The following is a 17133-nucleotide window of genomic DNA, read 5'->3' as shown; positions in this document are numbered from 1 at the left end:
CTTCTAAGTCTCGGAAATTATTTTCATTATAAGAAACCTTACAAAACTTCTAAAATCTCAGAAATTATTTTCCTCATAAGAATTCCTTAATTCCAAATCTGTGACACAAAATTTACCTTGCAAATTTGTAAGCATAGGACAGTGGGTGTTATAAAGGCTAAGAGTTGTTTGTAGAAAAGATTGCACTGCTAGGTTGATGTCCCCTATGTTACCTAACTCGGACACCCAGTTGACATTATCAGCAGCAGTTATAAAATTGTTTATAGCAGTTTCATTGTGCAGCCTAAAGCTTAACTCCCTTGTCTCTAGAGGTAGTTTGCTAATGTTAGTTAAGAGAAATGTGGGGTAATGGTCTGTAGTGCTATTGGTGATTATACCTGAAGTAAGTGGAGAGGTTATGTTGGTCCAGATGTGATCTAGAGTCGTAGCAGTACTATCAGTGATTCTAGTAGGTCTAGTGATTAAGGGTATGAGGAAGCAGGAATTCATACAGTTGAGGAAGCTAACAGCAGTAGGGTGTTCAGGCTCGCAGAGGTCAATATTAAAGTCCCCTGCGATAATTAGATGGTTTTTGTTCAGTCTGTTATCTAGTATTAGATTTCTAAGGTTTGAATAGAATTCGGACACATCAGTGTTAGGAATTCTATAGACTGCTCCCACAGTCAGGACAGACTCAGCACCCTTGACTCTGAAACTGGCGAAGATATACTCCCCACAGTAGTCTCTAGTTCTAATTATTTTTAAGCATGTTAGTTCTTGGTGGTAGTAAAGAGCAGTACCACCACCTCTCTGAATTTGACGACAGTTGTGAATTGCCGAGTATAATAGTAATATTACATTGCCGAGTAATATTACAGTATATTATATGACAAGTGAAATTCAGTTCCTTGTCAATGTGAACACTAAAAATAATTTTCCAACTACTCTGCTTTCAATTTGGGTGTTGTTAATGTTAGTGTAATATGGTCCATAGCAAGTCATTGAGCGTTCCTCGTACAACAGGTGTTAAGGTCACTAACCAGCAGAGTCACCCCATAAATGTATCTCGTTTTCTGTCAAACAAGAATCACAGAGAATGTTGAAATTTGTCAATTACATAAACTGTGTAACTTCAGAGATATCTAAGTCAATATGTGGATTTATTCCGTGATAGCGTGACAATTATAGAGCAAGTAACATAAATAAGTTAAAATACAAGCTTAAGGGACATGTGGGAGCACTGGATAAAACTGGGTTAAAATGTTTATCATAAAAATCATAGCTTCCGGTCCCTCACCGGATTTCCCTAACTGGACCGAGAATCAGTGGTTTGTAGCGAGTAAACCTATACTCGCTTCATTATCTCAACATCTTAATGACATAACTAATTACACAAGCTATAATCCTATCCCTTTTTACAGGTAACGGTTTTTCCACCCTCCTATCTTACTGTGAGGTGTAGTAACCGTATATAAGCCAGCGATAGCAGAATGGGAAACACACATCATTCCTGGCATCGGTAGCAGCAGCACGTCGCGCTCACAGTGAGATCTAGGCGATACGCTGTTTGAGCGCCCCCGCACCTGCAACCACCTGCCTCTGCATTATTGCAGCTACATGGGACCACCGTTTTAAGGCATCTGATATCACAACCACCACAGTGATAAAAGTTAGTTAGTTTAGTTCATTTATTATGCACCCCATACCCATCTTGTGGGCGGTAGTGGAAAGGGTTACAGAGGCACATAATGGGCTCAGGGACTGAACCCCACAATTCATTTAGCTAAGCAAGTTACAATCTTGATGAGCTAGTTACAAAATTCAATATAAGTCGTCACATCAACAATGGGTTCGAAATCGACCTCAAGTACAGGTTCTAAATTAAGCAACTGACATATGTGGAGAGCTAGTGTCAAAATTTATATGTTTGTCCTGCACACCGCCCCCCATCCAGTGGGCAGCGGTGGATAATTATACAATCACTTAGTTACTACTTACAGTTAGCAAACTGGGGATATTTGGCTAAAATTTCTGGTAGCAGATCATTTTGAATGAAATATTGACACATCGCTAGAACATTGGTTATAGAATTGTCTCCGAATTCACGTATCTTTTCGCACTCCATCACATAGCGACGGAGGGTGTACGAATAATTTTGCTGACACAGTTTACATTTGGTCAGGTCTACATCAGTAGATAATGAGAATTCCCAGAGATACTTGTAACCGAGTCTAAGCCGAGCAGTAGTAACATCTAGAAGTCTGCTGATTTTATTGGATGATCCATAGATGTGTGGCTCCTCTTGCATGATAGTATGATGATAGATGGAATTACTGGTGTCAATTTCACTTTGCCTCAGATCTATAAGATCTTGTTGAAGTTCTCGGTCTACTGCTGCTCTCAGATTGCTCATTGACAATCCAAGGTTACACTCAACGTCTCCTTTAAAGGCAGATTCTTTGGCTAACTTATCAGCTCTATCATGCATTCGGAGGCCAACATGAGATGGAGACCACATGCAATGGACTCTGTTGCCATCATTAATAATTTTAAATAAATAAATAAATATAAATAAATATGTTTATTCAGGTAAGGTACATACATACAAGTGATGTTACATTAATGGATCAATATATAGATAGAGTTAGTACATACAATGCCTAAAGCCACTATTACGCAATGCGTTTCTTGCAGGGCAATTTTTGTTGTATTTGTGTGTAGCTTCGGACACGAGAATGTTACAGTTATGTCTTAAAGAGTTGAGAGCAATTAAGGATGATGAAGAGTCACTTACAATTAATGTATCAAGTTTGGAGACTTGTACACATTTCAGTGCAAGGATCAAGACAAATAGTTCGGTCTGAAGGGTAGAGGCCCAGTTGTTTATACGGACTCCCCACTCAAAATATAAGCCATCGCCCATTGTCAGGACAACTGCACTTCCAGCTGCACCCGTGGTGCGGTGTAGGGAACCATCAGTGTATATGATTTGAGAGGGAGAATGCTCTGTGGACAGAGCATCAATATGCAGGAAAGTGCCGTAGTTGTCTCTCTTGGTACAAATCATAAGCCTGATACATTCTGAGTTGAGTTCCAGTTTTAGTTATCCATTTGGAACAATGTTGACCTTCAATAAAGAAATTCTGGAGGGCTTCTGTGCAAGGGTTAGGATGAGTTAGCCTAAGCATTTTTATACCAATTTGACAGTTAATTTCAGTAACACAATCAACATCGCTCAGAATATTAAGTTCCTTTCTCATATTAAGTATCTTTGTGGTACGAGGGCACCCAAGGATAATCTTCAAGGCTTCGTTCCGCAGTTTTTCAAGCCCCTCAAGCTTTCTTTCAGGCATCAAAACAAGCAGAGGTGCAGCATAATCCACTAATCATCTGATGTATGCAAGGTACATCATTTTGACAATTACAAAAATACAAATACAAATATTTATTCAGGTAGAGTACATACATACAGGGTAAGATACAAAAGTTGATGGATTTATAGATAGAGCTAGTACATACTAGCTCCTACCTCCTAGCTCCTGTAACCTACCTTACCCTTCTATTGTCAACCAATGTCTGTTTTTTTTTTTTTAAAGCGCGGTTTGTCGACATTATTGTATTTGTGCTGCTTTTTCATCTATGTTTTCATTTCTTGTTTTCATTCTACTCATTATGCTCAATTAGTATTAAGTTTATCATGCCAGAAACGCTTTGCGTAATAGTGGCTTTAGGCATTGTATGTACTAGCTCTACCTATAAGTCAACCAATCTTTGTAAAATTTATTGTATGTATGTACCTTACCTAAATAAACATTTTATTTTATTTTTTCATTTTTATACAATGCCTAAAGCCACTATTACGCAAAGCGTTGCGGGCAGGAAAAACACTAAGACTAAAACTTAATACTAATTGAGATTAAAGTATAAAATGTGTTGAGAAAAAATAAGGAAAAAATGAAAAAAGGGGGGGAGGGAACATAGCAGAAAAACAAAACAAAAGTACAATTTGGTTAACAAACAGCATTGTTTAAAATCGTAGACATGGGTTGACATTTAGGGGGTGAGGTAGGTTACATTGAGTTAATTAGGTAGTACTTAGTTTTTATCTTAAACTGGTTGGTAAGGTACAGTCTTTAACATAGTTGGGAAGGTCATTCAACATTCTGGGTCCCTTGATTTGTAAAGCATTTATAGTTTGACTAAGTCGTACTCTTGGAATATCAAATAAGTATTTGTTTTTGGTGTGGTGCTCATGGGGTCTGTTACAACCTTCTAGGAAGCTTTTAAGGTCAGGATTGACATTACAGTTCAGCGTTTTATATATATGAAATACACATGAGAGGATGTGCAGTGACTTAATATCTAGCATATTCAGAGATTTGAGTAAGGGTACCAAGTGATGTCTGGGGCCAGAGTTAGATATTATACTAATAGCAGCTTTGTGTTGAGTAATTAGAGAACGTAAATGATTTTGGGTAGTAGAACCCCAAGCACAAATACCATAGCTGAGATAAGGATAGATGAGAGAGTGATAGAGTGTCACCAGGGCAGGGCGAGGTACATAATATCTGATCTTAGGAAGAATGCCAACAGTTTTTGAAACTTTTTTGGGATATATTTAGAATGTGTCCCTGGAAATTCAGCTTGCGATCAATGAGAACGCCAAGGAATTTGCCATCTACTTTGTTACAAATTTGGGTATTGTTAATCCTGAGATTTATTTGATTTGAGAATTTATTGCCAAACAAAATATAGAAAATTTTGTCAATATTGAGGGTGAGTTTGTTGGCAGTTAGCCAGTGATGGACTTTATTTAGCTCAGTATTCACTGTGACATTTAGAGCAAGGGGGTCAGGACTGGAGTAAATGAAGGTCGTGTCGTCAGCAAATAGAATTGGTTTGAGATGTTGGGAGGCATTTGGAAGGTCATTAATGTAGATGAGAAAGAGGAGAGGGCCAAGTATGCTGCCCTGAGGAACACCAATGTTGATGGGTAGGGTGGGAGAAATAGAATTGTTCACAGAAACATATTGGAGCCTGTCAGTAAGGTAAGACTTACGGTACTGCAGGGAGTGACCTCTGACTCCATAATGTTGTAATTTAAGAAGAAGGTTTTGGTAGTTGACAGTGTCAAAAGCCTTACGCAGGTCCACAAATAACCCAACAGGGAACTCATTTTTATCAAGAGCTGCATGTATCAAGTTAATCATACTAATAAGTGCATCGTTAATGCTTTTTTGGGGTCTGAAGCCATATTGACAAGAGCTAAGTATATTATGTTTGGCTAGATAAGAGTAAAGCTGCTTGTAGATTAGTTTTTCAAATATTTTAGACAAGTTTGACAGAATTGATATAGGTCTGTAGTTGTTCACATCTGTGAGATCACATTTGTGGACAGGGGTTACTCTTGCTTTTTTTAGAATGTCTGGAAAGGTTTGGAGTTCAAGTGACTTGTTGAAGAGCAATGCAATGGCAGGAGCTAAAAATCTGGAGGCTTTTTTGTAAATAAGAGTCGGTATCTCCTCAAGGGCACTAGACTTGGTTTGAAGGGAAAGGATTATGTCAGTAACTTCAGTGGAATTAGTAGGCATTAGGTACAAAGACTGTGGATAGTTACCTGTAAGATTGTCCTGAATATTAGTACTGGACTGTACTAATTTGGACTTAACTCGACTGGACTTAAAGACTGTACCTCTCCCAATCAGTTTAAGATAAAAACAAAGTACTACCATATTAACTCCATGTAACCTACCTCACCCCCAAAATGTCAACCCATGTCTACTACTTGAAACAATGCTGTTTGTTGACCAAATTGTATTTTTTCTTTTTTCTTCAATGTTTACCCCTCCAACTTTTTTAATTTTTTTCTTATTTTTTCTCAACACAATTTATGCTTTAATCTCAATTAGTATTAAGTTTTAGTCTTAGTGTTTTTCCTGCCCGAAACGCTTTGCGTAATAGTGGCTTTAGGCATTGTATGTACTAGCTCTATCTATAAATCCATCAACTTTTGTATCTCACCTTGTATGTATGTACTCTACCTGAATAAATATTTGTATTTATATTTGTATTTGTATTTGGAAGATGGAATATCATTTGCAAGGGATGACCCAATGGAAGAGAAGAACCTATTGAACTCAATAGCAGAATCAGAGGCTGAAAGCTGACCATCGTTATTAGACAGGAGAGTCGGTTTGTTATTTAAAGACTTCTTTGATCCCAATATTTGTGAAATTGTTCTCCAAGTTTGTTTAATGTTGCTCTTTATTTGGGTAAATTTATCTTCGTAGTATTTAGTTTTGGCTCGTCTAATTATCTTAGATAGCAATAATGAGTAATTCTTTGAGAATTCTTTGGAGACAATTCCTAACCTATACTTCTTCTCAAGGTCATGTTTTTTATTAATAGATTTAAGTATTCCCTTTGTAAGCCAGGGATTGTTAAGCCTTTTGGTTGTGACTTGTTTTGTAAGCATAGGACATTGGGTATTATAAAGGCTTAGAGTTTTTTGAAGAAAAGATTGCACTGCTAGGTTGATGTCCTCTATGTTACCTAACTCGGACTCCCAGTTGACATTATCAGTAGCAGTTATAAAATTGTCTATAGCAGTTTCATCGTGTAGTTTAAAACGTATCTCTCTTGACTCAAGAGGTGGTTTGCTAATGTTAGTTAAGAGAAATGTGGGGTAATGGTCTGTAGTGCTATCGGTGATTATACCTGAAGTAAGCGGAGAGGTTATGTTTGTCCAGATGTGATCTAGATTCGTGGCAGTGCTATTAGTGATTCTAGTAGGTCTAGTGATTAAGGGTATGAGGAAGCAGGAATTCATACAGTTGAGGAAGCTAACAGCAGTAGGGTGTTCTGGCTCGCAGAGGTCAATATTAAAGTCCCCTGCGATAATTAGGTGGTTTTTGTTCAGTCTGTTATCAAGTATTAGATTTCTAAGGTTTGAGTTGAATTCAGACACATCAGTGTTAGGAATTCTATAAACTGCACCCTCAGACAGGACAGACTCGGCACCCTTGACTCTGAAGCTGGCGAAGATATACTCCCCATAGCAGTCTCTAGTTCTAATTTCTTTTAAGCATGTTAGTTCTTGGTGGTAGTAAAGAGCAGTGCCACCACCTCTCTGAAGTTGGCGACAGTTGTGAATTGCTGAGTAGTTAGGCATGTTAAAGAGTTGAGTAGTATCCTCTTTCAACCATGTTTCAGTAAGTATAATAAAAGAGAATTTGTTGTCAATAGCTTCAATCAAGGCATTAACATCATCGAAGTGTTTACCTAGGGATCTAACGTTCAAATTGATTACAGAGATATTGTGATTATGAGTTAATACATTGTTTACATCATGTGCTGCAAAATATCTGCAATTTAGATCATTAAAGTGATTATTGTCATAGATAGTGGATAAGAGGTTAAGTTCTGGGTCTATACTTGACTGCATAAAAAAAGCTGATTGCAGGAAAATCAAGGAAAGAAAGGCAAATTACAAGGTAGAAATAAGCTATAAAATAGGGAAAAAAATGTACATAATACTGTACAAAACAAACACAAAAGGGGCTTACAGGGGTACAATGGAGTAAGGGAGTATGGCTAGGCTAGGCAACCTAGGTAATAAATGAGATTAAAGAAAAAATATATAAACATGGATTATACAAAACACAAGATATAGACATACAAAACAAAAATATAAACAAGACTAAGCAATACAAAAACAAATTGAGCAAAAATGAAAAATGAGGTAGATTGCTTACAAGTACTCTCAGGTACACTGTAAGTAACAATAGATAGATAATATATATCAATATAGATAAGAATGTCACGATACAATAAGATAAGCAATTACAGGAACAGATGAAAACTAATCTGCTGTAAAATAGAAAGTAATTATAGCAAAACACAACAATATAATAATATAACAATGGAGAAAGACATTAAAACGCTGGCATGAAAGGCAGAACTACTGAATGACAGAGACCGAGTTCATGGGGGAATTGTGTGAAACCTGGTTTGGCTTCAGTGGAAGCCTTGGGATCCTTGTGGGTGCAGTAGTACTCCAAGTTGCAATTCATTTGACCATGTCGTAGCGCAGTGGACTACAGCATGCATCTGAGAACACTCAGTGCATGGGGTTCGAACCCTCATCACAGTTCCTGTGATATATCACGATACTGTGATTTTTCTGTATACACATTTGATATTACTTTGAATCATGCATTTAGGCTAATAAAATTAAATACTATATACTTTACACAAATTAACCTTATTGTTATATTGCAAAAGTTCAAGCAGTTAATTCAAGGAAATGGTAGCTAATTTATAATGGAAAATATATGTAGTACATGATCTGAACCCATAACTAACCTATAAATGCATTATAATACCTTTCACATATAAATACATTGATGGATGGAAAATGACAATGTCCAATCGAACAGCATTGCTCTGCTTTTTCCTTAATTAATCTCTGCATTTTTGAATGTGAAACCGTAAAGGACTTTAGACCTCCTGGCCTCTTGTATCACCAACTGTACAACTATTTTATTGACTCAGGTATTCTGGACGACATCCTAACAATTTATCCAAAATTTGCTTGTCCTTTTTAAAGATTGAAGAACAATTTTATTTATATTACTTCTAAGCTGCATCACTTATGAACCCATCCCTGCCCTTCTGTGGAAGCGCACAGTAGAAAGTTGTTTTCACATATCTATACATTAAAACATTGATTGTAATCATGATATATAAGTGGTTCAGTCTACAGTTTAGACCTATTGTCTTGTGTATGACCCTCTGTCCTGCGTGACAGTGAATACCAACATTATCCTCACTTTAATAGGACTTAATTTAAATCCTCAGATTAGGCAAAATTGTAATTAATTTTGTTAATTATATTTCGACCCCCTACCGACCCTGTGGGCGGCAGTGGACCCCCTACCGACCCTGTGGGCCGCAGTGGACCCCCTACCGACCCTGTGGATGGTAGTGGACCCTCTACCGACCCTGTGGGCGATAGTGGACCCCTTACCGACCCTGTGGGCGGCAGTGGACCCCCTACCGACCCTGTGGGCAGTAGTGGACCCCCTACCGACCCTGTGGGCCGCAGTGGACCCCCTACCGACCCTGTGGGCGGCAGTGGACCCCCTACCAACCCTGTGGGCGGTAGTGGACCCCCTACCGACCCTGTGGGCGGCAGTGGACCCCCTACCGACCCTGTGGGCGGTAGTGGACCCTCTACCGACCCTGTGGGTTGTAGTGGACCCCCTACTGACCCTGTGGGCGGCAGTGGATCCCTACCGACCCTGTGGGCGGTAGTGGACCCCTACCGACCCAGTGGGGGCAGTGGACCCTCTACCGACCCTGTGGGCGGTAGTGGACCCCTACCGACCCTGTGGGTGGCAGTGGATCCCCTACCGACCCTGTGGGCGGTAGTGGACCCCTACCGACCCAGTGGGGGCAGTGGACCCTCTACCGACCCTGTGGGCGGTAGTGGACCCCTATCGACCCTGTGGGCGGCAGTGGATCCCCTACCGACCCTGTGGGCGGTAGTGGACCCCTTACCGACCCTATGGGCGGTAGTGGACCCCTTACCGACCTTGTGGGCGGTAGTGGAGAGTATGCCAGAATGCAGCAATTTTGCTTTTTTCAGGTGCTGTGATACCTTGACATTTATATGCTAATGGCCAGCAATACCTTATCCCTATACTTGAGGTCGCTTTTCGCGACGTCGATAAACAACTACAACAACTGATCAGTAGAATGTATTTATTTGTTATATATAATAAGTTAGGTTAGGATGGTTTGATCGGGTTTATGCATATTAGAAAATATGAGAAATGAGCGAAAATACGAGCCAATGTAGCTGAATATCAACTCTGATGAAGCACAGAGTACAGTTGAGGTATTAAGCCTGATTAAGAGTTCACACTTATGTGTGAACCTCCTAGGGTCCGCATTTAGCACGTTGGCGCCTTGCGCCGCATTAGGGATGATGACGTCAGAAAAGAAGGCCTTATATCAAAACATGAGAGGCTTGCTTTTACTGAATGTAGTATTCCTATATATGTACACTGAATGAGTATTTTTAATTGGTTATATGCTACAGTAAGGTGTGGGGGAGGTATGTTTTTGAGAGAATGTGAGATGTGCATATATATTTATGTACGTGCATATATATTTATGCGTTATGAAGCTATATTGGATTCGTACTGAAATCGCATTGAAGTCACCATGCCTGGCAGGGGACTGTTTTCTTACAAATGGATGATAGTGGGTTTTCATTTTTATTTGCCCTATGCTCAATAAGCATTCCTTGAAGAAAAGATTGACAAAGCTTAAATTGCATTATTTACAAAGGCGAAGAAGAAATAGGGGAAACATGGCAAAAGGGATATTAATGGGTCATTTATACTGTAAACACGAAACAATGGACATAAATTGTAATAAGTTTTTGATTTAGGAAAATGATCTGGGTAAATACTGGTTGTGTAACAAGGTTGAACTCATTTCTTACTTTAATATGAAATCTCGCCTATAAAATGTTCTTAGACAATGGGAAACAGTATGGTAATACATTATTGAGAAAAACGAGCTTATAATGGTTAACGTCATTGAACATTAGGTTTGACAGAAGGCAGCATTTGAATCCCCCCTTTTGCTATAAATATTGAAAATGGGAATAAATACACTATAACAGAAAACGGATTTATTCAGGGAAGATGAAAATGGGGTGACATCATTGTCCATTAGTGATGTCTGTCCATCGGTCACCGGGCTAAACGTGTATACCAGAACCCTGCAGTCAAATCTCACCAGGGTAACGGAAAACGTGTATGCAAGAACGCTGCAGTCAAATCTCACCGGGGTAACGGAAAACGTGTATATCATGGTTACAATCAATGTTTTAATGTATAGATATATGAAAACAACTTTCTACTGTGCACTGCCACACAAGGGCAGGGATGGGTTCATAAGTGATGCAGCTTAGAAGTAATATAAATAAAATTGTTCTCCATTCTTTAAAATGGACAAGCAAATTTTGGATAAATTGTTAGGATGTCGTCCAGAACACCTGAGTCAATAAAATAGTTACACAGTTGGTGGTACAAGAGGCCAGGAGGTCTTAAGTCCTTTACGGTTTCACATTCAAAAAATGCAGAGATTAATAAGGAGAAAGCAGGACAATGCTGTTTGATTGGACATTGACATTTTCCATCCATCAATGTATTTATATGTGAAAGGTATTATAATGCATTTATAAGTTAGTTATAGGTTCAGATCATGTACTACATATATTTTCCATTATAAATTAGCTACCATTTCCTTGAATTAACTGCTTGAACTTATACAATGTAACAATAAAGTTAATTTGTGTTAAGTATATAGTATTTAATTTTATTAACCTAAATGTATGAATCAAAGTAATATCAAATTTGTACACCGAGAAATCACAGTATCGTGATATATCACAGGAACTGTGATGAGGGTTCGAACCCCATGCACTGAGTGTTCTCAGATGCATGCTCTAGTCCACTACGCTACGACATGGTCAAATGAATTGCAACTTGGAGTACTACAGCACCCACAAGGATCCCAAGGCTTCCACTGAAGCCAAACCAGGTTTCACACAATTCTCTCCATTGAACTCGGTTTCTGTTATTCAGTAGTTCTGCCTTTCATGCCCCCATTTCAATGTCTTTCTCAATGTATTGATATATCACAATAATATGAATTCTATGTGTATTGAAAGGTCCATCAGAGGTAGAACTACTGGAGGTCATAGACCAAGTGCATGGGGAACTGCATGCACAACCGCCCATGGAATGGGTAAGGGGCTGCAAATAAAGAAAAAATGAATTGTGGGTGCAGTAGTAGCCTAGGTTGCAATTCTTTTGACCATGTTGTGGCACATTCGACTAGAGCAAGCATCTGGGAATGCCAAGCCCAGAGGTTCGAACCACTCATCACGGTTAATGTGATTTGTTCATTAAATTTATTATATTTTCAAATAGGCCAGAGAGACGGAAATAACAGTTTCAAATGAGATCGATAAACTTGATGTTCAAAAGTCATTGATTCCAGAATGGCGATCTGACCTACAAATGATTAGTAAGGAGTTAGAGTTAAACACTGGAACCACCTCGAGGAACATCAAATATTCTATTGAGGCAGTTGCACACTCTATTAGGCATCGCAAAAATCTGATTGCCACTCATGTAGGTAGGCCTACTATTTGTCTTTGTTAACTCTGAAGCATTTTCTGTTTAGCTCTTGTCTATAATTTCTATGTAGGTAAAGGATAAGGAAAATTTCGTAACAACTTTAAAACTTTCAGCCAAAAAAACTTTATTTGCAGCATCCAGTAAAATGCGCTGTTTACTCCAGCACAAAAATGATTGTGACAGGAAAAAGCTTCAAGGCTTCATAAAAACCTACAATAGTGAAAACTCTGAAACTCTCAGTGAAAAGGATGCAATAGAAGGTATCCTGCCATGGCACAATTTACTGCCTCATACCTTACCTTGAGGTTACCTTGAGGTGCTTCCGGGGCTTAGCGTCCCCGCGGCCCGGTCGTCGACCAGGCCTCCTGGTTGCCTGGTTGCTCATCATAGCAAAAATGGTATGTAACTACATCTTATTTTATCAGGGGTTACAATTTGGCATTATCAAGACAAGTAACATTTAGCATGCATAATGGATAAGCTTTGCTTATTTTTAAAGACAAATATCATCACTACTATTTGTAAAATAGGCGCAGTATCATAATCTGTAGGTTTTTATCAGGTTGATACTGCACAATAAACTATGTATGCAATGTACCTAATTACCCAATCTCCCAATCTTTATGTACTTAACCCAAACAACTTTATCATTGTGTTCATTGCTGTCTTCTTTTATGTGCTACCCATGTGCTGTATTGTGCCTACTAATTTTTGTTAAACTGCCATTCAAGCTGTCATTGCAATCAATCTGAGCTACCTACCTTGAGGTTACCTTGAGGTGCTTCCGGGGCTTTGCGTCCCCGCGGCCCGGTCGTCGACCAGGCCTCCTGGTTGCCGGACTGATCAACCAGGCTGTTGGACGCGGCAGCTCGCAGCCTGACGTATGAGTCACAGCCTGGTTGATCAGGTATCCTTTGGAGGTGCTTATCCAGTTCCCTCTTGAACACTGTGAGGGGTCGACCAGTTATGTGTAGTGGAAGCGTGTTGAACAATCTCGGGCCTCTGATGTTGATAGAGTTCTCTCTCAGAGTACCTGTTGCACCTCTGCTTTTCAACGGGGGTATTCTGCACATCCTGCCATGTCTTCTGGTCTCATGTGATGTTATTTCTGTGTGCAGGTTTGGGACCAGCCTCTCTAATATTTTCCACGTGTAAATTATTATGTATCTCTCCCGCCTGCGCTCAAGGGAGTTCAGTTTTAGGCTCTTTAGTCGGTCCCAATAGTTTAGATGTTTTACTGAGTGGATTCTAGCAGTAAAGGATCTCTCTGCACGCTCTCCAGGTCAGCAATTTCTCCAGCTTTGAAAGGGGCTGTCATTGTGCAGCAGTACTCCACTCTAGAGAGCACAAGCGTTTTGAAAAGTATCATCATCGGTATAGCATCTCTAGTGTGAAAAGTTCTTGTTATCCAACCTGTCATTTTTCTTGCAGTTGTGACAGCTACTTTATTGTGTTCTTTAAAGGTAAGGTCTTTCGACATGAGTACACCCAGATCCTTTACATTGCCTTTTCGTTTTATGTTATGATTTGCCTGAGTTTTGTACGTGGTTTCCGTTTTTATATTTTCATTTTTCCCATAGCGCATGAGCTGGAACTTATCTTCGTTAAACACCATATTATTTTCTGTAGCCCATAGAAAGACCTGATCTACATCTGACTGGAGGTTTGCCGTGTTCTCTATGTTGCCTACTCTCATGAAGATCCTAGTGTCATCTGCAAAGGATGATACCGTGCTATAGGTTGTGTTCTTGTCTATGTCCGATATGAGGATGAGAAAAAGTACTGGAGCAAGCACAGTACCCTGGGGGAGTGAGCTCTTCACGGTTGATGGGCTGGATTTTATTTTGTTGACTATTACACATTGGGTTCTGTTAGTCAAGAAATTGTAGATCCATCTGCCTATTTTTCCGGTAATTCCTTTTGAACGCATTTTATGTGTAATAACACCATGGTCACATTTATCAAAAGCTTTTGCGAAATCTGTGTAAATTACATCAGCGTTTTGTTTGTCTTCCATAGCATCTAATGCCATATCATAGTGGTCGAGCAACTGCGACAGGCAAGAGTGCCCTGTTTTGAAACCATGTTGTCCGGGGTTATGGAGATGCTGTGATTCCATGTATTTTGTGATCTTACTTCTTAGCACTCTCTCAAAAATTTTTATGATGTGCGATGTTAGTGCTTTCGGTCTGTAATTTTTTGCCCCTGCCTTATTTCCTCCTTTATGAAGTGGTGCTATCTCTGCTGTTTTTAGTATATCAGGAATAACACTAGTATCTAGGCTTTGTCTCCACAGAATGTGGAGGGCCTGCGATAGTGGTTTTTTACAGTTCTTGATGAATATGGAGTTCCAAGAATCCGGGCCTGGTGCAGAGTGCATAGGCATACTGTTTATGGCTTCTTCAAAATTCAGTGGGGATAGGGAGACGTCTGATATATGATGTGGGAACCAACCTGTGAGATTTATATTTATTTAATTTATATGAATTTATATTTACGTTAATTTATATACTTCGATAGCAATTTGTATGATGATAAGTGGACTGTATTTCTGCAATAATCTCATAATCTCACAAATCGATCCTCTACACATTAGGGGGGGTTTATATAAATTTAATTTATATATATGCAGCCAATCAAACTACAGTATTAGACTACATACATTGAAGAGGTTCCTTATCTTATAGTACAGCAGGTCTTAGTCCACCAGGTATAACTAGGTTGCAGACACCACATTTTCCCTCTTTGAGGTAGCTTCCATCACCCTGGTAACTGATGCACAAAGCATGCTTCCTCGTCTTGACCTGTCAAAAGGGCGCTAGCTGTAAAGCCAGAATCCTATATATGACAGGTATATCAGAGAAACACTGTACATGGAACAATGAAGACCTGGCTTAATTACCTTTAGTATGAGGCTATGTCGTGCTCTAACTGGATCACCCTATATAATGACATTAATGGCCATAAATGAAAGTTAATCGGGTTTCGGAAAGAACACTTAACTTGATTTGTTGACAGCGTGTTGATAATGGTACACCTTTGGTTTCCATAACACTTCGTCCAAGTAAAATTAACAGGAGCCGAATTTGCTCCCGTGAGCCTCTGGTCTAGTACAAACAATGGCTGCCCCTCCCTCACCCTGACGCCTGGCTTACATTGTCCAGATGACAGAAAGTGATAGAAGGGTCACATTTACTCTACTTTAATATTGATAATTAAGTTAATTTATATGAGATGTTTTATGATGGTAAAGTCCAAAGACTAATGTATTTAAGAATAATTCCCACCATAATAGGTGGTGAATATAATAGTATGTGGTGATGATATCCTGTTTTCTTTAGATGGTAATTCCACTACAAGTTACGTTTTCTATGGGTTAACTTGTTTATACAATACAGCTATTATCTGTCTGTATGATATGTTAAATGCTGTCGGATTTTCCGACATAATTCCCCAGGGGCTGCTCACGGGTCGAAGTCCTATTTAGAACAGACGAACACCGATACTCCTTCTTCGAATTATTAGATTAATTTGATATTAGTAGTTAGTAATCACACATTTGTGCGTCTGTTCGTACAGGACGGATGTCCCGTACTAGAGTTGCAGGGGTTAGAAGTCTAATGCGATTTCATTTCCCTGTCAACTCTTGAAAGGCTAATATTCAAGCCTAATTACATATTATTTAACCCAGAAGACTGAATGTGATCAAGTACTACAGTCAAGTATGATTCAGGGACTGCAGTGAGATCAGTGACATTAGATATAACTTGAAGTTTGTTCAGGTAACTGGTCACTGATATATAAACACTGAGACCCATGGAATTCATCTTGATTAAATAATAAATGTTTCAAATCAGTCATCAGATTTATTGGGGTTTAATTCAGTTAATTGATTCAGAGGATTGAATAGCTCATCATTAAAGCAAAGTATGGTTCTGAGACTGTAGTGGGTTCAGTGACATTGGTCGCAGTGACTTGTAGCTGTTTAGGCTACTGTTCACTGATTTGCCACTGAGGCCTCATGAACTCACCTTCAGCTTTAAATGATGATACTAACGTCAACCTCTGTTGGTATAGTCAGCTGTAATCTCCTTAGTATAATGCTACTGGAGAAATATAATCAGCTGACAAATTTAGATTTCTACTGGTATTGTTTATCTGCAGGCATAGGTCTCCTCAGGCTTGATACTGGGCCTGAGAGTAATTTACCTCCTGCAGAGTTTAACATGGTTATACCCTGATATTTAGTAGGGCTACCGATGAATCGATGACAATAGTCTGTCCCTACAAGGAGACCGAAGTCGGTGAGGTGATCAGACTTAATATTATCTGCCAATTTTATTCCTCTATTTCTCAGGAATTTGGCTGTTGCTCTCAGACCTTGAACTTGTAGGTCTACTGGTATTTTGTCCACCACAATGGCTTGTACTCGACAGACGTACCTGCCTAAACGTACTGATGGTTGTACCACCTGGTAGACTTGAGGTCCTGCATCTGTTACAAACCCTGAGATATTGAATGACATCTGGGCTACAGGCCTTAATTGTAGTTCATCTGCCAACTTTTTAGTGACATGTTCTCTGGGATCCTTGGTCAAACAACCCACGGGTATGGACCTTGGCCCTCTTATTCAGGATGGTAATTTGGGCAGTAGGCAAAGTCGTATTACCTTTAGACTTTGCCGATTGGACACTCTTTGTTGGTTGCACCTTGCAGTACTGTACTGAGGTGGGAATGCTATCTTCCACCTTGGGTCTTGAATACGTTAATTTCGTATATTTGCACAGTGCTGCATGGTGCCTACCTCTTCTACACCTGTTGCAGGTGTTGAATTGGGTATCACAATAGTCTATGTTGTGTGACTTGAGACACCTTGAACATCTCCCTAATTCCTGGAGTCGCTCAATACGAGTGTCTCTGGTTGGATAATTAG

General features: G+C 39.4%; 1 protein-coding gene across 1 annotated transcript in view; it reads left to right on the top strand.

The window, feature by feature from the left end:
* Nucleotides 1–12504, top strand: part of LOC138372141 (uncharacterized) — a 28149-nt gene extending 15645 nt beyond the window's left edge. Inside the window, exons 2-4 of the mRNA XM_069337453.1 lie at nt 11729–11805; nt 11991–12194; nt 12364–12504. Coding sequence (XP_069193554.1) covers nt 11729–11805; nt 11991–12194; nt 12364–12504 — 422 coding nt within the window. The remainder of the gene's footprint in view (nt 1–11728; nt 11806–11990; nt 12195–12363) is intronic.
* Nucleotides 12505–17133: the final 4629 nt, after the last annotated feature.

This window comes from Procambarus clarkii, chromosome 38 (genome assembly GCF_040958095.1).
Source record: "Procambarus clarkii isolate CNS0578487 chromosome 38, FALCON_Pclarkii_2.0, whole genome shotgun sequence".
NCBI lineage: Eukaryota > Metazoa > Arthropoda > Malacostraca > Decapoda > Cambaridae > Procambarus > Procambarus clarkii.
The sequence above is the reverse complement of the archived record's forward strand: the minus strand, read 5'-3'. Positions and strand labels throughout refer to the sequence as shown.